Source organism: Colletotrichum godetiae, assembly GCF_030913485.1.
Source record: "Colletotrichum godetiae strain CBS 193.32 chromosome Unknown BDP55scaffold_7, whole genome shotgun sequence".
In the NCBI taxonomy this organism is placed as follows: Eukaryota; Fungi; Ascomycota; class Sordariomycetes; order Glomerellales; family Glomerellaceae; genus Colletotrichum; species Colletotrichum godetiae.
Window position 1 is genome coordinate 425,147 of NW_026851255.1, and position 23,709 is coordinate 448,855.

The 23,709-nt window shown below is 53.8% G+C and overlaps 10 protein-coding genes and 2 non-coding genes across 12 annotated transcripts; 6 read left to right on the forward strand and 6 right to left on the reverse strand.

The window, feature by feature from the left end:
- Positions 1-113: 113 nt before the first annotated feature.
- On the reverse strand, positions 114-1,819 carry BDP55DRAFT_691257 (tat pathway signal sequence; the record flags this gene model as incomplete). Its single annotated transcript, XM_060576948.1, has 3 exons — positions 114-473; positions 603-1,358; positions 1,433-1,819. The coding sequence occupies 3 exons, from the start codon at positions 1,817-1,819 to the stop codon at positions 114-116; spliced, it is 1,503 nt and encodes a 500-aa protein (XP_060433488.1).
- Positions 1,820-3,328: 1,509 nt separating this feature from the next.
- On the forward strand, positions 3,329-4,045 carry BDP55DRAFT_725217 (mitochondrion organization and biogenesis protein; the record flags this gene model as incomplete). The annotated part of the gene is made up of 1 exon (XM_060578985.1): positions 3,329-4,045. One exon carries the CDS (start codon positions 3,329-3,331, stop codon positions 4,043-4,045), a length of 717 nt encoding a protein of 238 aa, XP_060433489.1.
- A 101-nt stretch (positions 4,046-4,146) lies between these two features.
- On the forward strand, positions 4,147-5,271 carry BDP55DRAFT_757784 (uncharacterized protein; the record flags this gene model as incomplete). The annotated part of the gene is made up of 3 exons (XM_060580790.1): positions 4,147-4,720; positions 4,763-5,187; positions 5,241-5,271. Exons 1-3 carry the CDS (start codon positions 4,400-4,402, stop codon positions 5,269-5,271), a joined length of 777 nt encoding a protein of 258 aa, XP_060433490.1. The 5' UTR covers positions 4,147-4,399.
- A 370-nt stretch (positions 5,272-5,641) lies between these two features.
- Positions 5,642-7,199, forward strand: BDP55DRAFT_379378 (uncharacterized protein). The gene is made up of 3 exons (XM_060567145.1): positions 5,642-5,893; positions 5,952-6,407; positions 6,551-7,199. Exons 1-3 carry the CDS (start codon positions 5,765-5,767, stop codon positions 6,989-6,991), a joined length of 1,026 nt encoding a protein of 341 aa, XP_060433491.1. The 5' UTR covers positions 5,642-5,764; the 3' UTR covers positions 6,992-7,199.
- Positions 7,200-7,512: 313 nt separating this feature from the next.
- On the reverse strand, positions 7,513-7,600 carry BDP55DRAFT_t84. Its single transcript has one exon. It is a non-coding gene; the product is annotated as a tRNA-Cys (tRNA).
- A 476-nt stretch (positions 7,601-8,076) lies between these two features.
- On the reverse strand, positions 8,077-9,617 carry BDP55DRAFT_628345 (succinate-CoA ligase; the record flags this gene model as incomplete). Its single annotated transcript, XM_060571888.1, has 3 exons — positions 8,077-8,120; positions 8,182-9,331; positions 9,474-9,617. The coding sequence occupies 3 exons, from the start codon at positions 9,615-9,617 to the stop codon at positions 8,077-8,079; spliced, it is 1,338 nt and encodes a 445-aa protein (XP_060433492.1).
- Positions 9,618-10,856: 1,239 nt separating this feature from the next.
- On the reverse strand, positions 10,857-11,519 carry BDP55DRAFT_628346 (uncharacterized protein; the record flags this gene model as incomplete). The annotated part of the gene is made up of 1 exon (XM_060571889.1): positions 10,857-11,519. The coding sequence occupies one exon, from the start codon at positions 11,517-11,519 to the stop codon at positions 10,857-10,859; it is 663 nt and encodes a 220-aa protein (XP_060433493.1).
- Positions 11,520-13,808: 2,289 nt separating this feature from the next.
- BDP55DRAFT_725220 (uncharacterized protein) lies at positions 13,809-14,171 on the forward strand (the record flags this gene model as incomplete). The annotated part of the gene is made up of 1 exon (XM_060578986.1): positions 13,809-14,171. The coding sequence occupies one exon, from the start codon at positions 13,809-13,811 to the stop codon at positions 14,169-14,171; it is 363 nt and encodes a 120-aa protein (XP_060433494.1).
- A 1,274-nt stretch (positions 14,172-15,445) lies between these two features.
- BDP55DRAFT_t83 lies at positions 15,446-15,530 on the reverse strand. Its single transcript has one exon. It is a non-coding gene; the product is annotated as a tRNA-Cys (tRNA).
- Positions 15,531-15,688: 158 nt separating this feature from the next.
- Positions 15,689-17,465, forward strand: BDP55DRAFT_651652 (fructosamine kinase). Its single transcript, XM_060574068.1, has 3 exons — positions 15,689-16,010; positions 16,118-16,805; positions 16,886-17,465. Exons 1-3 carry the CDS (start codon positions 15,824-15,826, stop codon positions 16,977-16,979), a joined length of 969 nt encoding a protein of 322 aa, XP_060433495.1. The 5' UTR covers positions 15,689-15,823; the 3' UTR covers positions 16,980-17,465.
- Positions 17,466-17,467: 2 nt separating this feature from the next.
- BDP55DRAFT_651654 (RHD3/Sey1) lies at positions 17,468-20,833 on the forward strand. The gene is made up of 4 exons (XM_060574069.1): positions 17,468-17,833; positions 17,911-18,342; positions 18,397-20,132; positions 20,183-20,833. Exons 1-4 carry the CDS (start codon positions 17,742-17,744, stop codon positions 20,464-20,466), a joined length of 2,544 nt encoding a protein of 847 aa, XP_060433496.1. The 5' UTR covers positions 17,468-17,741; the 3' UTR covers positions 20,467-20,833.
- Positions 20,834-20,843: 10 nt separating this feature from the next.
- BDP55DRAFT_575693 (Mif2/CENP-C like-domain-containing protein) lies at positions 20,844-23,589 on the reverse strand. Its single transcript, XM_060570777.1, has 4 exons — positions 23,285-23,589; positions 23,060-23,199; positions 21,388-23,001; positions 20,844-21,328 (listed from the first exon to the last, which is right to left on the reverse strand). Exons 1-4 carry the CDS (start codon positions 23,362-23,364, stop codon positions 21,216-21,218), a joined length of 1,947 nt encoding a protein of 648 aa, XP_060433497.1. The 5' UTR covers positions 23,365-23,589; the 3' UTR covers positions 20,844-21,215.
- Between the last annotated feature and the right edge of the window lie 120 nt (positions 23,590-23,709).

Here is a 23,709-nt window from a genome sequence, read left to right on the forward strand (position 1 = left end):
ATCGGGATCAGCTCGTCGGGTTTCGAGTCTCATCTACGATTGTTTCTGACTTATGACGCACACTTTTTGTTCCTTGCGGAACCACCTAAGAACGTTGACCGGCAACCATATACTCAAAGAACCCTCCCAACCAGCGCCGACGCCCCGCGTATCCCAAGCCAGGCGAGCAGACCGCCCACGGTGACGGCCACGCTTAGAGTCATGAGGCTCCGGCGTTCGTTGCTGCGCACGCGGCGGGCGCTTGCTCCTGCTCGTGCTCGTGGCCCCGCGCCTCCCGTCTTTGCATCTGCGGGGGTGGAGCCGTGTTCGTGGGCCAGTGAGCCCGGGTGTTGTTGCTGCTGGGTCCGGGCCACTGCCTCGGTGGACATGACGTCCAGGGTTGGAATGTACTTGAATTCAAAGGTTGTTTCTTTGCCTAGGGCGCCGAGCTCGGGTTTGTGGACCGTCAGGTTGAAGAGGGCTTTTTGGAGGTTCTGAAAGGACGTTAGAGGTTACTGTAGTTTCAGTTGCAACATAGGAGTCATATTCTCTCTTATGAACATGCTGCGGTCTGGGAACAAACGACAAAAAGGGGTCCCCCAAGAACTAGTTGATGAACTGACCTTATTCCTAGATTCTTCCCAGCCGGGAAATAAACGCCGAGAATAACACATAAACATGAAGAAGAGACACTGTCCCAGTATAAGCAACGAGTAATAAAATGGTGGCCTCTCGACCGCCAACGCGCGCGCGAGCTTGGCGCCGTTGAGCCAGTACGTCTCCGCGGCGAGGAATTCCCTTGACACGTGCGAGGGCGGCTGGTCCGCGAGGCCTGTGAGGACGTTGTTGGCGAGGGCGCGCGATGTATCGGAGGGCTGTATTTCGGAGGCGAGGAGGGATTCCATTGTCGCCTTGGCCTTTGTGAGGGTGGAGAAGGACGAGCTGGGTGTGCCCATGATGTAGGCTACGTAGCGCCATAAGGCGAGGTAATCCCTCTTTTCGCTATCCTTGAGATAGATCCCTTGCCGCGGGAGGCCGATCCAGAGGAGGGTGGAGGAGAAGGTTGAGATTGTGCCGATGGAGTCTAGGTCGTTTACAGGGACGCCGTATGCTGCTACGTCGTAGTAGGAGGGCTTCTGGCTTGCGAGGAGGAGGATGCGGCGGCGTACGGCGGCGTGGAGGAGGCGGACTTTGACGGAGGAAGCGTGGCCTTCGCCTCCCGGTTGGATGGAGGGGAGGTCGCGGGTGACTTGGAGGATGTGCTGGAAGGTCTCGAGGAGGCGGCGGCGGGTGACGTTGACGCCGAAGCCGCCTGTTCGGGAGAGGGTTTCTACAACGCGGCGGCCGCCCATTCCGCCTACGAGGGATTGGAATGTGAGCTGGGTATTGGTGTTAGTGAGGTTGAGATGAGGGTGTATTGAGAGGTGAGTGGACGTTATATCGTCGATCTTACAGCAAATATGGCTGGGCCGGCGTATCGAAGGAAGACTTGCTGTCCGCGTTCGATCTGGGCCCAGTCGACCCATGGCGGAACGGTATTGATTTCAGTCCATAACTTCCCCAAGACCTCGTCTGCGTCTGCGTTGTCTCTCAAGAGAGCATACAAGTCTCGATGTGGTTTCGCGTCCCGAGGAGTGTCAACCTTCTCACTGGGAGTGGTTGGAGGTTTCACCGGAGGTGATATCTCATCCAGTCTGTCCAGTGCTTTGGCGCCGAGCTCATCGTAGGTATATATCATCGGGCGAAGGTCGTCGGATGTGAGGTGTTCGTCGGTCCACTTGAACCAGTAGTCCCAGACTTCTCGCCACTCTTCACCTCGGTACCAGAGGAGACCTGCCATTGCTGGTGCTTGAGATGTGAATCTCTTGACACAAAATAATCTAGAACAAGGAAAGATGAGAGAAATGTATGAGGCCTCAGCTGTCTATATAAAGTTGAGGAGAGAAGAGTTGAAAAAGACCCGGAAGTCTTAATGTTTAGTTCGCCTCGGCGAAACAGGGGGGCAAAGCTCAAGCTCAAGCTGAGGGCGTAATGACTTCATAGAACTCAAAAGAACTATCTTATAAGAAAGTAGATGTTTATGAACATCAATTGGGCTACTTTTTCAATTTGAGCTCGATGAATCGTATGAAGATGAAACAAACAAGAGATTCAATACCAGGAAGTGAACGCAGAGCCAGAGAAAGGCATCTTCAACCTGGAAGCTGGAGACAACCGAATTGGTGGCCCTTTTCGGATGAGGGGGGTTTGACACCTGACTTGGCGAATCACCGGACCACACTGGTCGACCGGAAAGCCCAACTGGGAGAATGAGGGCAATGGGTAGATTGGACGGAGATGCAGGTATGTGCACTGAGAAGGTTGGCCCCGCGGCCTCAAAGACTGCCGAGAACATGGATGATGCCATGATGTTTGCACGTGCTTGGTCTTCTTCCTAGTTGACAGGGAGGGCGGTATCTGGAGTGGATCAAGAGTGGAGGCAGACTCGATTGGATGGAGGAGCAATGTTCAGAAACTCGACTCGACTGATCCCCAAAATGTTCAGCAAATAAGTTCGTGATCTGTAGTTGATTGATACGATGTGTAAGTGGAAGTCGCACTTCGCTTTGATCACTTCTACAAAGCAATCTTGGTGTGGATGCAAATGGCATTAGTGACACAGGCAAGCAACCCTTGAGGATCAACAAGTATGTATACCACTATGTAAGCATTATCAGATCCGAATAACGAAAAAAAAAAAATCACCTCGGTAGGCTACATCTCTTGGTGCTCACCTTGGATTCGAACTCAGGTACTCGCTAAGCCTGTCGTCGAGTAGGCTGGTTGGCGTATATATGATTGTTGACCTTTGACCACTCCACCACCCAGCCATTTTGACCCGACCCGTCGACCTAGACGGGCGCCTTCTGGCTGGTGACAGGACTGGGATTGAAGGGGGGTATATAGGCTTCCTGTGTATATTCGAGTTAAGGTATTCCGGTGATGGAAATGGATAGGTGGGATGAAGCTGAGGTTTGTTCAGGTAGGCACAGTCAGTGGGGAACCGCTCTCAACCGCTGACCTCCCACGGCCACTGCAAGCACTTCAGCACCCCCTGCAGTTAGCCAACGGTGGCACCCGGCGCAGCGGCGCTTTTCCGCCGGGCGCCCCTGCGGAGGGTTCTCCTGTCTGCGCGTCCCGTCCCGTCCAGTCGCGCAACCAAATTAATTAGACTTGAGATCGACTTTTTTTTTTTCCACACCCCAGCCAGCAAACGCCTCCTGTCTAACCTCACCACAACCTGTAATGCCATAATCCAGAGCTCAACGTCCTCCCACGTACACCGAATCAAAAACCTTACGATCACACGATGCTCTGCTCTTGTCGCCTGAGCCCCCTGCGGCTCTTCGTCCAAGGCATGTCGCAATTGCACATCTCTGAACCCGTCGCCGCAACGAGACTCCCGCAACACCTCAAGAACACCCATACCCTACAGATCAGTCAAACCTCGACGTTCGCAACTTCGGCCGTCCACAACAAAAAGCATGACTTTGTGCCATTCCAAAAAGGAGGGAAACAGGCCACATCAAAACGACTACTGGAAGAACAAGACCCAGACGCAGAGGAGGCGAAACCGAAGCGAGAAAACTGGCAGCTCCAAAAAGAGGCCCTCAAAAAGAAGTTCCCCGACGGCTGGAACCCGCGCAAGCGCTTGTCTCCGGACGCCATCGCCGGCATCAAGGCGCTGCACGCCCAATTCCCCGAGGAGTACGACCTTAAGACGCTCGCCGACAAGTTTCAAATGTCGCCCGAGGCGATCCGCCGCATCCTGAGGAGCAAGTGGCAGGCGACGCCCGAGGAGGAGGAGGACAGGCAGGAGAGATGGTTTCGGCGCGGCGTCAACGTGTGGTCGCGGTACGCGGAGCTGGGCCTGAAACCGCCTAGCAAATGGCGCCGTGAGGGCGTCACGCGAGACCCGTCGTACCATCACAACCGCAAGGAGGCGATACAGAGGAGGAAAGAGGAGGAGGCCAAGGAAAACGTCGGGGAAAGGCTGCAGCGGAAGCTGTCTGATACCATTATGTGAGTGCTGGAAAACGGCGCCTGCATTTCTTTTCGACGAGCAGCTCGAATACCATCTCAGCTCTTACATTATAACGGCCGGCACACGGTCTAACAGTATAATAATGAACATCATATCAAAACACATCTCAGGCGCAGCGATTACCAGGTGCAAGTGGTCGATTATGCCCATTGTAACGGAGCCAATCGCTCACCCCCAGCGGCTGCATGAACCCCATACTTCTCATTGGATGCGGTTGCCTGTTAGCCTTCTTTACAGCTGCAAAGCCTCAGTACGCGCGCAAGTCGGAGATCTTATCACCGGGAAACATATCAACTGGTTGTTGCAGAGGAATCCACGAGTCGCTAGGGACTAATCATGAGACTTCTATCGACGAAGACGACGAAACTCGAGGTTTTTGATCTCGAAAATGCCCCACCTTACGCCGCTTTATCCCACCTCTGGGAGCATGATGAGGTTCGATTCCAAGATATGGGAGACTTGGCCGCGGCGGCTCAGAGAAGTGGCTTTCGCAAGATAGAGTCCGCTTGTGTTGTTGCCGCAGAAGAAGGACTCGGGTATATCTGGATTGATACTTGTTGCGTGGACAAGGAAAATGAAGCCAAACGAAGCGAAGCTGTCGAGTCTAGCTTCCGCACTTTCATATCAGCAACAATATGTATAGCATACCTGTCTGACGTTTCCTTGGATAGAGTCTCCCACTACTCTAAATTCCCTTAGGACGACGAGCTAAAGCCCAAGTTCCGAAATTCTCTCAGGCGCAGTACATGGTTTACACGGTCATGGACACTGCCGGAACTTATTGCTCCACCCGAGCTTGTATTCTATTCCTGTGGATGGAAAGTCATGGGCACACGGTCGGAGCTCCAGAACGATCTGTTCAATATTACCGCGGTTGGCCCTTTCATTCTCCAGGGCGGTGATCTCGCAAAGGTATCTGTGGCCCGGAAGATGTTCTGGGCCACGAACCGCAACACGCATCGACATGAGGAAGTTGCATATACCCTGTCTGGCTTATTCGGGATCGAGATGATGCCAATATATGGAAAGGGCAACGCGAACGCATTCTTACGTCTGCAAGAACACATTGCGAAGACCGTCCCAGATCCAACCCTTTTCGCCTGGAGAGACGATTGGTCCCAGAAGTACACGACGTGGGATGACTGCCAAGATCTTATCGACTCAAGTCACCTCCGAGACTTTTTGGCAAACAGTCCAAGTGCTTTTAGTCACCGTGGAAGAATGTTTCCCGCCATGGGAACCGCTGATGACAGCGAGTCAAACTACAGAGACTTGGATAATGATAACGACTTGGCGTGGGAAACTAGCTCTGTTACGTCCTTTCAATCGTCAGCGACCACGTTGATTGAAGGGTCGGCTTCGACCCCCATTACATCAGGCTTGGGCAATGCTGTATCGTTTCTGTCTGAAAATAGCACGTTATGTCCACTCCTTGAGTCGGCTGTGCGAATATGAGTTTGACTTTGAGTCTATCCGGGCCTGCGTTCTCTCCAGCGGGGCATTCGAAAACATGACGAGAAGGCTGTCCGATTTCGCCAACCCTTCTTTCCTTACCCAGGCCCAGAAGCTCGTTGCAAAAGTCCTTGAAGGCAAGAACACTTTCGATGACCAGTATTGGATCGACATGAAGGAAAGGATGCAAGTCATCCTGACGGAGCTGGAAGAGTCATGTCCTGAAGGCGTTATGCTGGATATCAAACCATGCCCAAGAGACTCGATAACTTCCAAACTTGGGTGGAGACTTTGACAAAGGAGGATTGGGATTGGTGGCCCTTTCCGTCTCCCAAGCATGTTCTGAGCTCCACTGAGGCGCGACTTGGATGGCGCTGTGTGAGTTCGATGTGTCGGTCACTTACAGAGACTCATCTTGCTAACGTCACATATTCAGAGGTGCGACATATTAAGATGGCAAGCCGTACCAGCTTCATTTGCAGGTAAAATTGCAATGTTGCTGCGAAAATATCCTCTCGGAAGCCGGAATCATACAGCCTCAGCAAACAACCCGACATCAGACGCTCTACCAACCTCGGCGAAGGCAGATGAGACGTCGTCGTTGGGAACGAGATCAATCAAGACTCTCAGCGCCAACGAATCATCAAAGTTGCCCGACTCAACTTCATCGCCTGGCCAGGAGACTCAAACCGGCCAGAAGCGCGACTATCCCCGGCCGAGATACATCTTCTTGCTCTCAACGACGGGCCGGCATCGGCTCAGGCAACTACCTTCGCTTTATCTAGACACCACAGATTTTGGCCAAGAGTTGCGAAAGGCATATCGCGAGCTCAAAGGCTTCTGGAGGTGGTGGCTCTCGCCTTATAACTTCTCTCATTGCGATTTTGTGCGTGTAAGTGACCCCCCCCCCCCCCCCCCCCCTTTTTCAGTCCTCAAACGAGGCAAATGCCACGCACAATTCCTCCCATCCTCTTCCTTCAAGACGGGAAGCACATCATCCTGCGAGTCTGAAGAGCGATACTGAGCTCTCACCAGTTTGAAAAGTTCTGCCGCAACGGCTTCGCCCACCGCGGCCTTGAAGTCCCGAACACATCCCAAAAGGACTACTACTACAACCCGCGACCCGCCCTCCGCGAACCCCCCGTCTCCCCCGAAGAATTCAGCCACGTCTTCCACTACACGGCAAAGACCGAGGCCGTCATCTGGTCATCGCTTGGTCTGCCGTCCTACGATATCGTCGAGGCGCTGAGCGACGACACGGTTGGGTGTATACCGCAGCGGTACCACTACCTCGACGAGCGGAGTAATCGCAAAGAGGACCTTTGGGGCCTGTATGTCCGGGAGCGGAGGTCTGCGCTGATGACGTCGGTGTATATCCTGCTGTGTCTCTCGCCGTTTTTTGCGTTTTGCTTTTTGTATTTGGGGTTATTTCGGGGGATATTCAGAATGCGACTACGCCACTTGCGTTGGCGTTGACTGCTCTGGGCTTGTTTTTGGGGTCTATGATTAAGTCTTAGGAGGGAGGTGAGCAATGGTTTATGTTTGTTGACCTTGCCAGTGGTCTTTTACCGGAGTTCATGTAATTCTGAGTGAGTTCATATTTGACGTTGGAGTCTCATACCAAAAACTCGCATTGGTCATGTCATAGCCGTTGTGAGATTGGAGGGCAAACAGAACAGTCCTCTTTCACCATATGCATCCATTTTTACAGCGTTGCTTCAAGGTTCACTGTGAATGTGTAGCTAATGGATAAGACAATGAACCTCGAAACAAGCTCAAATTTTACAGTTCTGCGAGAGCATAATCATGTCAGAACCAGCTATAGATGAGTATAGAGTTGAGCAAAGGACCATTCTTTGAAATGTTCCTATGCTACTTACCACACTACACACATGCACTCACACTTGGCCAATATCGTCCAAACTGTTGGAATACTAATCAAACTATTACTAAAAAGTAAAAGGAATCGTTCCTGGATGAGGAATGATAATGGTTCAAGGACCGACCGCGATTCGAACGCGGGGCCTAGAGATAGGTTGCTGCGGGAAGCTGCAATCTCTCGCTCTACCACTGAGCTATCGATCCAAGATTAAGCGGATGATCGCTTAGTCATCTCGTTGCTGGGAGAATGGCGTTTCCATCATCTCATGGAGACTTGCAAATGCAGCAAGGGGACACATAAGCGAAAGGCAGAGAAGCGAAGTTGGGAAGTGGGAACGTTTGATGTGGATGATGTGGTTACATGACACGCTTCGCCTGCAGACGTGGGAGTGGGGGCTTTTTTTTTTCCTGCTTAGCAAATTGTGCATATGTAACCGTCTGGACATGCTCATTCCATGCAGGAGAGTGGGATAGATAGAACATGTGGGAAAACAGGTGAGGCTTGGGATATTTCACAATCACAACAGTGCGGCCATTGTGGTGACGGCGCTTGTGGGAAACTTGCAAGTGACATTTGAACACAAGTTTGATATTTCGGCTCCCAGTGCTAGCTCCTTCAACCTAGGGCTATGTTAATTAATGTACAGGGCGAGGCCAGTCTAAAACACAACGCTAGAGCTTTAGATACCCAAGGAGAACTCGACGCCGACATCAATGTCACGGGCTGTAAGTATTATAGTTAGCATAAGCTCAAAAGAATGAGAGTGTAGGATTTCATGACTTACCCATCTTGACAACCTTGGACAGTTGCACAGCCTTCTCGGCAGCGGTCTGGAGGTCGTCGATGGAGAAGATCTTCATGCCAGAGTTGTTGATGATGTCGTGGGCAGCCTCAACGTTGGTACCCTGGAGACGGGCAATGATGGGAATCTTGAGGTTAAGCTCCTTGGAGGCGTTGATGAGACCCTTGGCGATGAGATCGCAGCGGACGATACCACCAAAGATGTTGACAAAGATGGCAGAGACCTTGGGGTCGCTCGTGATGAGCTCAAAGGCCTCCTTGATGGCGGCGGGGGTGGCACCACCACCGACGTCGAGGAAGTTGGCGGGGGTACCCTTGTTGAGCTTGATGATGTCCATGGTGGCCATGGCCAGACCGGCACCGTTGACGAGGCAGCCAATGTCACCGTCAAGCTTGATGAAGTTGAGGCCGGACTCGGCGGCGCGGACCTCGTCGGCATCCTCCTGAGTGGTGTCGCGCAGGGCGAAGACCTCCTTCTGGCGGTAGTCGGCGTTGTCGTCGAAGCCGAACTTGGCGTCCATGCAGAGAACCTTGTGGTCAGAGGTCTCGGAGAGGGGGTTGATCTCGATCTGGGTGGCGTCCTTCTCAAGGAAGATCTTGTAGAGCTTCTGGATGGTATCCTTGGCGTCCTCGATGCACTGCTCGCTGAAGCCGAGCTTGACGGCGATGTCGCGGGCAATCTCGTCGGTAACACCCTTGTTGATGTCGATGTTGGTGGTGATGATGGCCTCGGGGTTCTCCTTGGCAACGGTCTCAATGTCCATGCCGCCCTGGGAGGAGGAGACGATGACGGGGGCCTGGGAGGCGCGGTCCATCAGGATGGCGAGGTAGAACTCGCGGCGGGCGAACTTGCGCTCGCAAATGTAGACGGAGCTGCAGAGCTTGCCGCCAGCGCCGGTCTGCTTGGTGATGAGCTTGTGGCCAATCATCTGCTCGGCGAACATCTCGGCCTCGGTGGGGGAGTAGATGACGCGAACACCGCCCTTGAGGCCGTTGTCGAAGGTGCCCTTTCCACGTCCACCGGCGAGGACCTGGGCCTTGATGACCATGTCCTCACCACCAATCTCCTTTGCGATGGCCTTGGCCTCGGCGGCGGTCTTCGCGTTGGATCCCTTGGGGACACCGACTCCATACTAAAACAAACAAGCGACCCGTACGTTAGCTATTGTCTGGTTCATTTATCGCGCTGAGCTGGCTGAGAAGTTCCTGAAAAACTGGCCCCCTCGAAAAGGAGTGGGGCTCCCATGTATCGTGGATTCTCTGGTGGGTGTTTACCTGGCGCAGAAGGTCGGCGGAGAGGTACTCGTGAATGCTGAGGTTTCTCCTTTGTTGCTGGGCAAGACCCGGGTATCTGGGAGCGGCGACCTTCGAGGAAGTTTGGATGGCAGAAGCCAACCGGCTGCGTCCGAGCTTGAACATGATTGTGAAGGGGGTTTATGTGTTCGTGTCGCGAAGGACGGGGGTGGATTTTCGAAGATCGGAGGAAGAGGGAAAAAACGTAAAGCGCGCCTGTCAATTAAATGACTGACTAGAAGATCCCGACGGGTGGGATGAAGAGGCGCGTAGTCGTGAGAAGGAAAAAGGAGGAGGACTGACGAGGAGTCCTTCGAGTGTGCTGTGATGCAATTGGTTTTGCAGGAAAGCGCTATCTCCAAGCAATCTCAAACGGGAAAACCAGAGGTTTCTGGGCCGCGGGAATTCCCGGTCCTCTGGTTGGTTTTCGCTCGGAACAAAGCTTCAGCCGAGCTACAGGGTTCCACCGCCGCTTTTAGCCTCTAACGGAGCTTGCTTCCTCCGCCAAAACCGCCCTTATGTCTTTTATTGTCCTACATATCTGACTCTTGACAAATTGCTCATCATGACCTGCTGTATATTGATGTGTCAGCTCATATTCTTATGTTCATCTGAATTATTCACAATACTCACTACCATTATTCCATCGTTAGCCGAAGCACGGGATAGCTCCGTCTCGAGGTCAAGGTCGGACTCGGGGACCATCCGGTAAAGCGGCTGAAAGTGGCCCGAGCTCCGAACCCGTGCACCTGTCAAGACACAACGCCAACCACGTGTTTGCACTGCTGCAGGAAGCTGCATCTGCAGGCTCATCATGTGGCGTCATTTCTTCACCTCAACTTCAGACATTGCTGGGATCCAGCTTTGTGCACGCTGCTATGCGACTCCAGAGACAGCATGTCCATTTGTACTAGTATTTCGTGAAAAACTCACAGATACACCAAACCAGATCTTGTCTCACTCAGCTCAACTCCAACCTGCCCTTTCTTGAGCTCCATTGCCCATAATCATTTTTACGGCATAGTAGCGACCGAGATGAACCGTACCTATTCAATCGCCGCGTCTCATTCGGTAACGACACTTTCTTGACGATATCATATGCATTTTCGAAATCAAGAGGTCGAATTGAGGATGTTGAGGCTCGCTCGATCGCAGTGTTCTCACCTGCCACGAAGTCAGCGATCATTGTTGAAGTTGTCACAGGCTGCAGCTTGCAAAGCTAGCCTCCGTATAGCTTTGCCAGGGCTCCAGAGCTCTTTTCGACGGCATTTCACCGCTTGTATTCCATTCACTCCACCATTTGCGTGACCGCTCATTCGGTGGACGTAGGACTATTATGCCATGCTGAAGGTCAAGCGGAGAGCCTTAGATATGGCCACTTTCGATGCGAGCTAACGGCTCTGATACAGAACTGGCCACGACTGACCAGGATTGGCATACGTGGACCAGCACGTAAACGGGCCGGTTTCGCCCCAAAACGTGAAAAGCCAGGAGTTTGCTCGTCGAGATAGTGACCAAGGCAATCATCAGTCGTCCCAACCACAGCCGAACTCTTCGGCTAGCCAACCACCATGTGCTGATATCTACACGAGCCTCGTCCAGGATCCTCGCGGTAGTCGTTGCCACAGTTCGAAGAGTCCCCTTAGCACTGGAAAGGAGGCTGCTGGCGGGCTGCAATGTTCTGCGCAGCCAAAGGTGTGAGGGCGATTTACCTTCCTGATGGGAAGCCGCGGTTGACGCACTCTTGTCGTCGTTATCCGGGGGTGTCATTGCCGAGGCCTGGACGTAGCAGGAGAGCTGATATGACTGGTATTCTCCGACACACTGCACGTCGGCCGCGTCGTTCTCGAAATTAATTAGCCGGCAGAAGGGATTCTGTGGTAGCGTTTCTGAAGAACCGTCGGTAGAGATTCGCGTACCGGCGTGGCTCCGATTCCTCCATACCGGGCAATGCGAAGGCCGCCGGTACACATCCATCTGAGTCGAGCTTCGTCCTTTCCAGCATGGGTTTTCGGTTGAATTGGCCATCGGGATTCAGGTTGTTCAGCCGGCTTAATGATCGGCTGTGATGTGGAGGTCAATCCATCTTAAGCTGAGACGGCTCAATAGCGTAGGACAAGGCAGAACTTTTAGGAACCCAGCTTCTGAGACGAAGAATTTCTGGGCAGCCAGGTATGACAGCAACTGTGACTGGTAGAAGCTTCAACAACTCTAGGCTGCTCTTGGTTCAGCATAGGTCCTCAGGCAGGTGCTAGCAAAGGCTCACTCTTCAAGGTGTAATCTTGTTGCTCCAACTAGAAGAGGCGAGAGCCTCAAGGAGCCAGAATCATACCCAACGACTTTGCTGCATGTTAGGGAATAGGATGAAAGAAGCGATGTAGGAGCTGTTCAAGCAAGCCTAGTTGCGGATTCGGGAAGACCCCTGTCTTTGATCTGATATGACCGTCATTTCGTCTCAGCAACACTTATTGCTTTGAAGCCACTGAGTAACTCCTTCACCTTTCATCTCTTCAAAGGAATGAGCAGAAAAGAAGAACAGAAGATGAAAGACATCATCAATCAAAAGGACCGGCGCGGAATAACCTATATCATCAAATTGGCTCCAATGCGACGCCGGACGTAGTGATCAGGCCATTTCACTCCGCAATCCCAGGACCCATCTCCGAGATCCCTCCAGCCACAGCATCTGTCGGCACAGAATGGATCCCCTTCGGCTATTGCGATTCTCGGATGAAGGGGCGTCCACACCAACCGTCAAACGGAAGGGAAGGATCCACCGTGAGGCTCAACAGGCATGTCGTTTCCCGGCCCGCGGTTAACTCTCTTAAATTCCTCTTTGAGATCCCAGTCGCCGTGACCGTTGTTGACCTTACATGACCCTTGCTACGGGAATAAGCGTTCCCATGGCATCTCTCCCGTTTCTTGAATTTTCTTAGCTTGCATGCTAGCGAAAAAGCTCCTCCCGGCGGACACTTCCCGAACCTTGCCCATATCTATTACCACTGACCAGGGTCGATGACGCGAAATTTTGCTTTTCTTCGGGATGATGTTTGGGTCTCTTTGACGGGGTCTGGACTTTGGTGTTGCGGTTAATGGAGATAACCGTCAATTCTTCTCGCCACTTATTCCCGGGTTTTCTCCTTCACGAAGACACCTTCAAAACCTTCCACGGGAGACTACAGATTCTTCTCTTACTTTCGGTTTCCGAGCAGAGACACCAGGCTGAATGTGTCCGCTAGCTTCCGTTTGTCGATCGCCCGGACGATCGGCGCCTTACACAAGTCGCAGTCGCAGTCGCGAAAAACGTCGACAACGTCGCAGCCGCTACCACAACCTCGCAACGACGAAGCCCGCGAAACAGTTTCATCTAGGACATCATTCAGGTCTTATCGCATGCCCGGTGATAGAAAGACAGAAAAAAAACTGTTGGTTCCATGATGGAAAAGGCTCCACATCGTATGTTGGCCGTAGGAACAACAAGGAAAAGCGGGCTCTAACATTGCGAAGACTCTCCGAACCAGTCCCGAGCCAACTTCAAGGTGAGGTGAGGAGGACGTGGGAGGCGATTGGCGAAGCCGCGAATGTGACTAACCCAACCAGTACGTACCCTCCTTCAAACCTCCAAATCTCGCGACTAACTTGTACCTAGACCATTTTTTCCTTCCTTTCCTCAAAGCTTTTCCTAACGCCATTTGCTTCGAGGTTTTGCTAGTCTTTCCTGGACTCGAGTGAGCCTTGGAGGCTACACCTGCAGTCTTTCTGAAGGTGTCACCAAGGAGGTGAGACGCACATGGCATCGCACTTTGGAGGTGCGCCGGCGGCGGCAGCCAGCCCGGGGCTAGCTACCTAGGCAAGCGCCCAGTCGAGATTGTTCTTCGTACACCTCAGCCGGGGCGTCGAGCTTTTGCAAGTGCGCAAGCCGTCCACTCAGCTTCACATGCAGGCAGGTCATGGGTAATACATCCAGGGGTCCCACAAGACCGTCTTTGACCTGGGCTCGGCCGGCCGTGGTCTCGGAGGTCATTCATCGTGGGTATATAATCTCACTGGGGCCACCCTTTCCCGAGAAGTCTCCCTTCCCCGTCCCGGTTTTCTTGTCTCCATCTCCAGTTCTCCTTTCCTCGCCTTCGTGTCCAGAGCCTTTCCGCTTTCTTATCAAGGGGTCACCGTTTGACCTTTTACCAAGTCCAGTCGATCTCTACCTATACCCCAATACACACAAGCATACACATAGACCCTCTGGACTTGGTTCCCTGGTCCTTTGATCCCTTCCTTCTACTTCATCTCACAAGAGCTGCAACAAACACAAACATCACAATGTCTACCGAACAAAAGCCTCTCAGCTGGTGGAAGCGCCACTGTACCCCGCCGCCAGCCATCAACCGAACTCCCCAGTGCCCATGCTCCGCCTGCTGGAACGGCAACGGCGAGCACTGGAAGACGACCGTCCCGCAGACCACGGCGCCGAGCTACACGTCCATCCCGAGCCAAGTAATGACAAAAGAGACACGAACGGCGGCCCTGCGACGAGAGACAGAATCAGACCTGACGCCGCTCCGCCGTGAAGAGACTTCCTCGACAACAAACCTCAGCGTCTATTCCCAAGATAGCAACGCCAGCTCAGACCGCGCCTCTGTCACCGACATTCACCGCCTCGCTCTGGGAAAAGAAATCGTCTAAGAGTCAGAGCAAGGAGGATGGAGAGGGAGGGGAGGGGGATAGGTGGGAAATGCGAATGACAACGACGTGGGCAAAGCTGACTACATCTGGGCCACATTTACCCCGGGAAGTGGCATCTTGGCGTTGGGGAAGTCTGGACCATTCTTTCCGACAGTCTCTCTCTACGAAGTACTTGTCGTTCAAGCAAAGGCCGGGGCCTCCCTTCATCCAGACAGGTTGGATTGGAAACCCCTCAATCCTGCCCCGGACGCCAAGAGGCTTACTATCGTCAAGAAAGGTCGTTTGTTCCCTGGGCGCATGCCTGCGCTGCTGCACAAAGCGTCAAGCGACGGTCCAGAGCACCAGATTTAGGGTTTGAGATGCCAGATAAGGGGTCCTTGGGTCGCAGTCGTTGGACGAACTGGGAGCATCGCCGGCGGGCGTCCACCCCCTAGCTTGTGTTAGCGGGGGTAGTGGACTGGTCCCGTTGGGCTGGTGAGATCTCAATCCTGGGGAAGTGATAGGATGGGGTAAAAAGAAACATGCTCTTGTGTGTCTTGGCCCTTTGGTGTGGTGCCGTGCCGCTGGTGGCTGGCGTGGTTGGCGTGCTAGTTATCTCGGTTTCTAGCTTGGGGGAGTTGGGGTAATGACAGGCCTGGCCAGGTATGGTATGCCGGGGGTTTTTTGGCTCCCGCTTGTCAGCCAGTCAGGCGGGACGGAAAATCGGCCAAACGAGGTTACCTTAGTTGGTCCGGTGGTCTCTCGGGAAGCGGTGACTTGGATGTTGTGTCAAGACGATAGAGACCACGAGATAGAGGAGGGTGCTTTGGTGTTGGTACATTGCGGAGGGCGTTACTTTTTGACACGAAGGCACTGGAGAAAACTGTTAATTTCATTTTGCAGGCTAATAAACAACATATCAGACACTGACTGACCCTGGATGCTCCAGCATAAAACATTATTCCTGTATTAAATCACCTAAACGTTTGGCAGTCTTCGTTTTACTTTACCACTCACCTCAAAGAATCACCTCAAACCTACCTTATGAACGGAGCATCAACGGCCCCATCACGGCCCCGTTATTCTTGTCGGTCGGGACCATGACCCCACCATTGCACCCGGGGCCGAATCAGGCAATTTTGGAGCACCAAACTTTGAAAAGAGCACGCAATAGCTCTAAACAGTGACAACAGCAGCCAAAGGGCCATTTCCAACAAAGGTAATCAACACAGCAAAAGTATACACTCTTTATGGGTGACGAGCACGACACCGATAGCGAAGTCGACAAAAGAACAAGGACCGACCGCGATTCGAACGCGGGGCCTAGAGATAAACTGCGTTTAACTGCAATCTCTCGCTCTACCACTGAGCTATCGATCCAAGTGGTTGTTGGTTGTGGCAAAGGGGTGAACAACAGCATACAAGTTGGGCAAGAAAACACGGTGGCTGTAAATGACAGACAGAGTGGGACGTTGTGGGGCTAAAACGCATGGTGAGATGCTGAGGCGGGTCAAGCAAGTCACAGAGTGGAGGCCGTTGCTTCTACGTCACTCAGAGCTCACCTGACGGTCTGAGCTGGTGGCATGTAATTGAGCTTGAGAGCTTACTTACGAATCGCACAAACCATCCTCCTGCCTACCTAGACTTTACCAGACCAATGTTCTATATCTAATATGACACCAAATGTAGATCCAGCCATCCTCGATGCCCTCCAACTTGATCCTGAACAAACCAAAATCGCGTCCCATGGCGGCTCCGGCTTTGCATCATCTTTCAAACTCGCGACCGTCATCGATGGTCAGCCCACCAACTTCTTCGTCAAGACAGGCTCTGGGAAAGATGCCGAAGTCATGTTCAGAGGTCAGTGAAGCCTGACTGGAATGAGAGAAGGTCTGATGAAGAAACACATCTGGACTTCGACTTAGCATCCAAGCTACCTTGAAGCATAAGCATTGACACTTCCACAGGCGAACATGAATCGCTAAACGCAATCCACAACGCCGTGCCGAATTTCTGCCCAAAGTCGCACGCCCACGGGCGGTACCAGTCGTCACCGGGCAAATACTTTCTAGTCACAGATTTCTTGGACCTGGGATCCTCGGCCTCTGGCGGCTCCGGCCTGTCACTAGCCGCGAAGCTCGCCAAGATGCACACAACCCCGGCGCCTGTCCCAGAGGGGTTTGATAGGCCCATGTACGGCTTTCCCGTGAGCACTTGCTGCGGCTCTACGCCGCAGGAGAACGCGTGGAAGGAGACGTGGGCCGAGTTTTATGCCGAGAATAGGCTGCGCGGCGTCTTGCGCGCGGGGATCAGGAATAACGGTGCGGATGGGGAGTTGTCTGAGGCTGTGGAGGCCGTTGCGAGCCGGGTCGTTCCGCGGTTGATTGGCGATGACCGCGTTAAGGGGATCAAGCCGGTGGTGATCCACGGGGATCTATGGAGCGGGAACCACGGCCGGGGCCAGATTGCCGGTCAGGGCGGCGCGGAGGAGGTTGTCTACGATTCATCGGCCGTGTATGGGCATGCTGAGTATGAGCTGGGCATCATGAAGATGTTTGGTGGCTTCGGAAGCGGTTTTTGGAACGAGTATAACAAGCTTGTGCCAAAGGCGGAACCGTTAGAGGAATGGGATGACCGAGTTGCACTCTACGAGTTGTAAGTCCATTTGCTCGCTTTCGCCCACTTGCTTGGGGGTTGCCATGGTGATTTGCCCCGCTGACATGGAGGTGCCGCAGATATCACCACCTCAACCACTATGCAATATTTGGTGGAGGGTACCGCGGAGGCGCAATGGGCATCATGAAGAAGTTGATTTCAAAGTATGGCTGAATCAATTGAACTTTACCGAGTAGTACCATGGCGTTGGGAAGATTGGTTTGAGCTGGGAGGAATTCCACATTTAAAGCCGGCCCGCGCCGGTGGGAACCATGAACTTTGTATTAGCGGCCAACCGAAATGACTGACAGCTCTTAGTTTCAGGGACGGGAGCGCTGGATGGATACGGCCGCCTCATTGTAATTCTAAAACCTCGTGACAGAGTTCCCAATTTGATTTCTAGTTATCATTCATCATAACTAGTCCGCTATTCAACGGAGATACCTCACATGGTCGTGGTCACGCCGTCTGATGTTTTTTTTTTCTTTTTTGACGGGATTCTGGAGAGGTGCCAGTGGAGGATTCACATGCCAGGGGTTGCCCTGAGACCGAGCCTGTTCTGGCCACACGTTGGGAAGTTGGGGGGGGAAGCAGCAGCACGGACCAACCATTCATCCGGCGCAATTGCACTCTGGGCACACAGCAAAGCCACGGGGGGCAGGTGGGAAAGGCAAGATTAACGGCCCATGACAGGGGAATTTGATCACAAGGGTCGATGTGGTCACTTCCTTTCCCAGCTGCCAACTCCCATTACCTTAGCACTCACTGCACTTTCGCCCCTGTTGCTACATTGCACTCCGAACTACCTACGTTTGGCTTGCTTTCCCATTCCTTTTCTTCCTCTCCTTCTTACCTTTCTCTGGAAAAACGACAATGACCAAATAAACATACGAGACTTGCCCCTCCACATTATTTGCTTCACCCGTCGCTGCAACCATGAACGGCCACTTTGCTGCTGTCGGCGAAGAGCCGGATGCCCAGAACTATGAGCATGGCATCCAGGTCATTGACGATCAGAAGGACTTCAAGTACGATATACCTTCCCCCGCCAACAGGAACCGACAATGGCCAAAGGCTAACTGACTAACCCCTCTCTCCTTTACAGCTCCCATGTCGCAACATACTTGCAAAAAGTGCGCGTCGCCGAGGCGGGGTTCAACTACCACCTCATCTCCGTCTTCGGCTCCCAATCCACCGGCAAGTCGACGCTGTTAAACAACCTCTTTGGTACCGACTTCTCCGTCATGTCCGAGACGATGCGCCAGCAGACCACCAAGGGAATATGGATGTCAAAGAACAAGAAGGAAGCCGGCATGGCCGAGAACATCATCGTTATGGATGTTGAGGGAACTGATGGTCGTGAGCGTGGCGAGGACCAGGATTTCGAGAGGAAGAGCGCCCTTTTCGCCCTGGCAACCAGTGAGGTCCTGATCGTCAACCTCTGGGAGACACAGGTCGGTCTGTACAATGGTGCCAACATGGGTCTGCTCAAGACCGTTTTCGAGGTCAACCTGCAGCTCTTCCTCAAGGACAAGCAGTAAGTCGCCTTCGCATTGGCAGACCCCCCGCCGCTGTTTAACACCCCCCACAGATCGAGCTTGAGATCGCTACTCTTCTTCGTTATCCGAGACCACCTTGGCACGACGCCCCTTGCGAACCTGCGCAACACCCTAGTCCAGGACCTGACCAAGATCTGGTCCTCCATCTCCAAGCCGCAGGGCCTCGAAAACTCGCGCATTGAGGACTACTTCGACTTCGCCTTTGCTGCCCTCCCCCACAAGATCCTGCAGGCCGATAAGTTCACTACCGAGATCCAGAACCTGGGGAGGAGGTTCACTGCGGGGCACCGCACGAGTGGGGCCAGTACTCAGGAGTTCGATGGCGGTGTGTTCCTCCCCGAGTACCACCGACGCATTCCCGCCGACGGTTTTTCGCTCTATGCCGAGGGCATTTGGGATCAGATTGTCAACAACAAGGATCTGGATTTGCCGACACAGCAGGAGCTGCTTGCGCAATTCCGTTGCGACGAGATTTCGAGGGAGGTCCTGATCGGATTCGATAATGCCGTCGTACCGCTCGAGGAGAAGCAGTCCGAGTCTGCCAGAGCCGGCAAGCCCGCGGTACTGGCCGATCTGGGTGTGACGGGACGTGAGTCTCGTGAGAAGTGTCTCAAGGCATTCGAGATTCAAGCCAGCAGATATCACAAGGGTGTCTACACGCGCAAGCGCCAAGACTTGGAAGCTAAAATCGACGGTCGCCTTAAGACGCTCTATAACGCGCAACTGTCTGCTGCTCACAAGGCTGCCATTGCCTCGTTTAGTGAGCACGTTTCGGGTGCTGTCAAGGCTGGCCAGAAGTCCGGCGCGGCTTACGAGTTTGCTGAGATTGTTACCGAAGAAAAGAAGAAGACGCTCGAGTTCTTCAAGACTGAGGCTGAGAGCCTCGCCATCCCTGGCATTGCTTGGTCAAACTTCAAGTCACAGTATGTGCTGTTTGAGAAAGAGCTGGACGATGTGAGCGGTAAGCTGCGCAAGGAAGAGATGCGCCGGTTGGCCACGAGGGTGGAGCGATGGGTCAAGTCCCGTTTGGGCGATGCGATTGGCCTCGAATTCAACAAGCTCGGCTCAGGTAGAGCTGGGTCCGGTGCCCCCGAGACTGGCGAGAAGCCTGCGGAGAAGGATCTCTGGGACCGCATCTGGACCGTATTTGTCGATATCGTCAAAGACGCACAGGGCAGGTTCACCGACCGTGCCAAGAGCTTTGAAGCCACCCAGGATGAGGTTGAGGTTGGCCTCTGGCGCCTCAGGCGCAAGAGTTGGGTTGCTCTGCGCGAGAAGATCGAGGAAGAGGTCATGGAGGGCAACATTTTGTTGAAGCTGAGAGAAAACTTTGAGGATAAGTTCAGATATGACGAGGCCGGCGTGCCGAGAATCTGGAGACCTACCGACGACATTGAGGGCATCTACACCAAGGCCAGAGAGTCGACGCTGACGCTCATCCCCTTGTTGTCGAAATTCAAGCTTTCGGAGAGCTACGGGCCTCCCGAGTTGCCTGCCTGGATCGGAAACCAACCCCGTGGAGTTGAGCCTAGCGATGAGGAGGACTTGACGCCGATTGGTGGTGTCGATGAGGAGGATGGCAAGAGCCTCGAGGAGGAGATGACTGTTCTCAGCGAGAGCAAACGTCAAGACCTCGTTATCCGGTTCAAGAAGACTGCGGATGGTGTCTACGTCGAGGCTAAGCGCAGTGCCATTGGCGGTGTCGCACAGGTACCCCTGTACTTCTACGCCCTCCTGGTGGCTCTGGGATGGAATGAGATTGTTGCTGGTGGGTCTTGCTGCTTTCTGACGTGTGAATCATATGCTAACTTACAACAGTCCTGCGCAACCCGTTCCTCTTTGTCTTCCTCATCTTACTCGCCGGAGGTACCTACGTCGCCTACACGCTCAACATGCTCGGTCCCATGTACCAGATGGCCAACGCGGCCGCCAACCAGGGCGTCGAGATTGGCAAGGCGAAGCTGCGCGAGTTCATTGAGAACTCGGACACGGCGCGAAACGCGCTGGCCATGCCCGCTCGTGATAGCGACTCCATCAGCATGGACACGCTCGATAGCCGGGGCAAGAAGAAGAGCGCCGAGGATGATATTGATGACATTTAGACTTTGTCTTTCTCGCGCGCGAGCGCGGTTTTGTGTGTTTAGGTTAAGGTAGTCCGTGACAGCTAAAAAATGATGCTGCGTTCCAGACGCCCGATAGAGCGAGGGAAGATGGGGTTTTATGAATAGGGAGGCAAAGGATATAATGTCTATAAGATACGTTTTTGAGTTATGATGTATTGAGTGACCCGTGAGACTATGTCACCATGGACTTGCTCGTAAGACGTAGTCAATCTTCAGTAAGACTTTCACATGAGAGGATTTGAGGCAATGTGATGGCACGAAGTAAGTTGCGCGTCCACAGCTTTTGCTTTCACCATGTACGTTCCCAAAATGCACTTTTTGCAATGGCAAGTTATCACGAAGATGGACTGCAATATCAAGAACGCGATTTCGTGGATATTGATGCAATTATAACCCCCAAACATAAAAAACAGCCGCTACTCCTCATGATAGTCCTCAACTCGCTCATCTCACAACACAACGCAGCCCGACACATCGAGAGACTCAACTCTCATCGCCAGCTCTTCCATCTAGCGGGATCTCATTCCCGGACTCAGAAGAAACTCCTCCCTCCAACAAACTCAAGACCGAATCCGATAGAGCTACAAAGCTCCCTTTCTGGGGGGGTTACGGGGAGCAGGAAATGGGATATCTCGCAAAACACACCGCCGACAACCAAACAATCAACAAGAAAATCCAACAGACGAGGGCGCTGAAAGCCGCCGTCTCTAACCATCCATATATCGACTTCAGCCTATGGTCGTATCCTGAGAGAACTCATTCCCTGCGCTCATCTCGCACCCCTGCGCAAAGAAGATACGAGCTGGACTTTCATAGTCATTATGAATACTGTAGTAGTTTCCTGTGCCATGGTCAGTAAGTCATTCATCCTCAAGTCATCCATAAATGAAGGCGACTCACCTCTCGGCACGAACCACATTCCACCGGCGCTGATCCTGAACTGCGACTCATGCACCGTAACCAGGACCTTGCCCTGGAACACAAAAAACACCATTTGCATCTTGCGCGAGTTCTTGGGCCGCTTCTCCGCGCCCGGCGGGAGATCGACGACGCCCGAGCCAAAGAACGGCAAGCTCAGCGTCTTTGCGAAACGGAACGTTGCGTCGCGAATGTCCCTCGTCTGGATGGCGCTCGCAGCGACAGCGATGCGCTCCTCGTCGATCTCGACCTGCTCGTTGATAGCGGGCGGGTTGAACTCGTGCTCCGGCTGCCAAACCACAATCTCGCCGTCGACGCTGCCGGGGTCCTGCTCCCACGGTTCCGCCGGCTCCTCATCTTCGGATTCGACCTGCTGACGCCGCCTGCCTGCCTTGGCGGTAGGTCTGCGGCCTCTCGACTTGCCCTTCCGCGCCGCCTCCCGCTCCTCTTCCTCGACGCGGACGACCTCCTTGACGCTCGGCAGGAGGAACCTGTTGCCCTTCTTGCCGTCTTCAAAAGCCTCGTCTTCGTCGTAGGTGACGTGCTCGTTCTTCCAGAACGCCAGCGGCCTGTAGGACTGGCGTCCTGATCTCGTGTGGGTGATGGAATGAGGGTCCTGCTTCTGCTTCTGCGAGACTAGTCCGCGCGCCTTGGGCATGGGCGGTCCCTTTTGCACCACGCCCAGGATCGAGTCCTCGCCCGTCGCGGCCTGCGGCTTGCGTCCTGGCTTGCCCTTGGGCCCGGCTTTGGCTTTTGAGGCGGCCTTGGCCGTCTGCTTCGATGATTCGCCCTCCTCCTCCTCCTGGGGCACAGCTTTCGGGCGTCCCCGTGCTCCGCCCGTCGCCTTCTTTGGTTCTTTCCGCTGTCGTTTGGATGCGCGATCGTCTTCCTCCTCTTGCTCGGCTTTGTCTGCGTCGGAGTTACGCGAACGTCTTCGTTTGGGTGCGCTGACCTCTTCCGCTTCAGGCTCCGGTTCGTCTGATTGGGTCTTGCCCTTGCCCTTTGCCGGCCTGCCTCTCCTCTTGACTGGTGCTGGTTCTGGTTCGGGATCATTGCTTGACTGTTCCTCTGCCTCTTCCTGGACAGCTGGCTTCGCCTTGGCCGGACGGCCTTTGCGCTTCACTGGCTGCTTCGGGGCCTCGACCTCTGAGATTTCCTCTGGTTCCGGTAATTCTGGCTCAGATTCGGGCTCTGGCACTTCTCCGTCATCCATGCTGACCATTTGCATCGACTCCTCGTCCCCGTTCTCGACAGTGCCGTTTTGCGCCTGTAACACGGCCTCCTCGTCTTCCTCGTCCTCGGAAGAGACTGCGCGTCCACTCTTGAATCCGTTGGGACGTTTACCGTTCAACCCGGGTCCGTTCTTCTCCAGCGCGCCGTAGTCGAGTTTGCGTGATACAGGAGCTCCACGAGCTGGCTGGGTTTCTATCGGCGAAGATGATCTCCGCTGGGGTGACAGTCGTGTCGGTGATGAGGAAGGGCCGAAGCTTGGGTGACGCATCGCAGGTGATCCGAGGTTCGTCTTTCGCGGGGAGGTTCCTCGGGGAACGAGCCGAGGGTGGTTCTTCATAATGGTGGAAGGCCCGGGACCCGATTCTAATACGGAAGCTTTGTCAGAAATCGAGCGACGTTGCACGATGTTAGTAGATCTTACCCGAATCCAGCTCCATGTCCTGTTCTCCACCGTCGCTGGCGGATCCGTTTTCCTTCTCTGGCGAGGAGAAGAGGCCATCGATGGGCTGCATGCCATGTTCGTCGCGTACGCCCGTGTCGGGCAATTCAATGCCAGTCTTTCTGTTGGGATGTCAGTCCAACAAGTCCATATGCAAGCTCGAGCTTGCGATCCGCGCCAGCTCGAGACGGGAAGTGCGCGACGCACCGTCCTTTCACACCAAGCTCGTGAAAGTCGCCTGTTGACGTCTCGCGACGGCGGACATTGCTCTGTCGCGGTGGTGCCATTGGGAATGCGCAGTTGTCAAATGGTCCGGTTCGAGAAATTTGATTAAAATTCGAGATGGAGCATCCCGATCTGGGGTCTTCAGCACGAGTGACTTGGGTGAGAATGAAGGGACGTCGTGGACCGAATCGTGGCCGTGTTGATCTTGGGGTGATGTGGTGTTGGGAGGTAGACCGCGCGCAACTTTTTGGTCGACAAGTAAATTGGCGACGCGCGCTGAGCACAACTATGTCGACGGACTTTCAGTGGCCGGGGACCTGCTGCAAATGGGGGTTAACAGGGGCCTGTACGTGTGGACTTGGCGCCACTACTGAACGCGTCCCCATTAATCTAGACGCGTCGAGGGG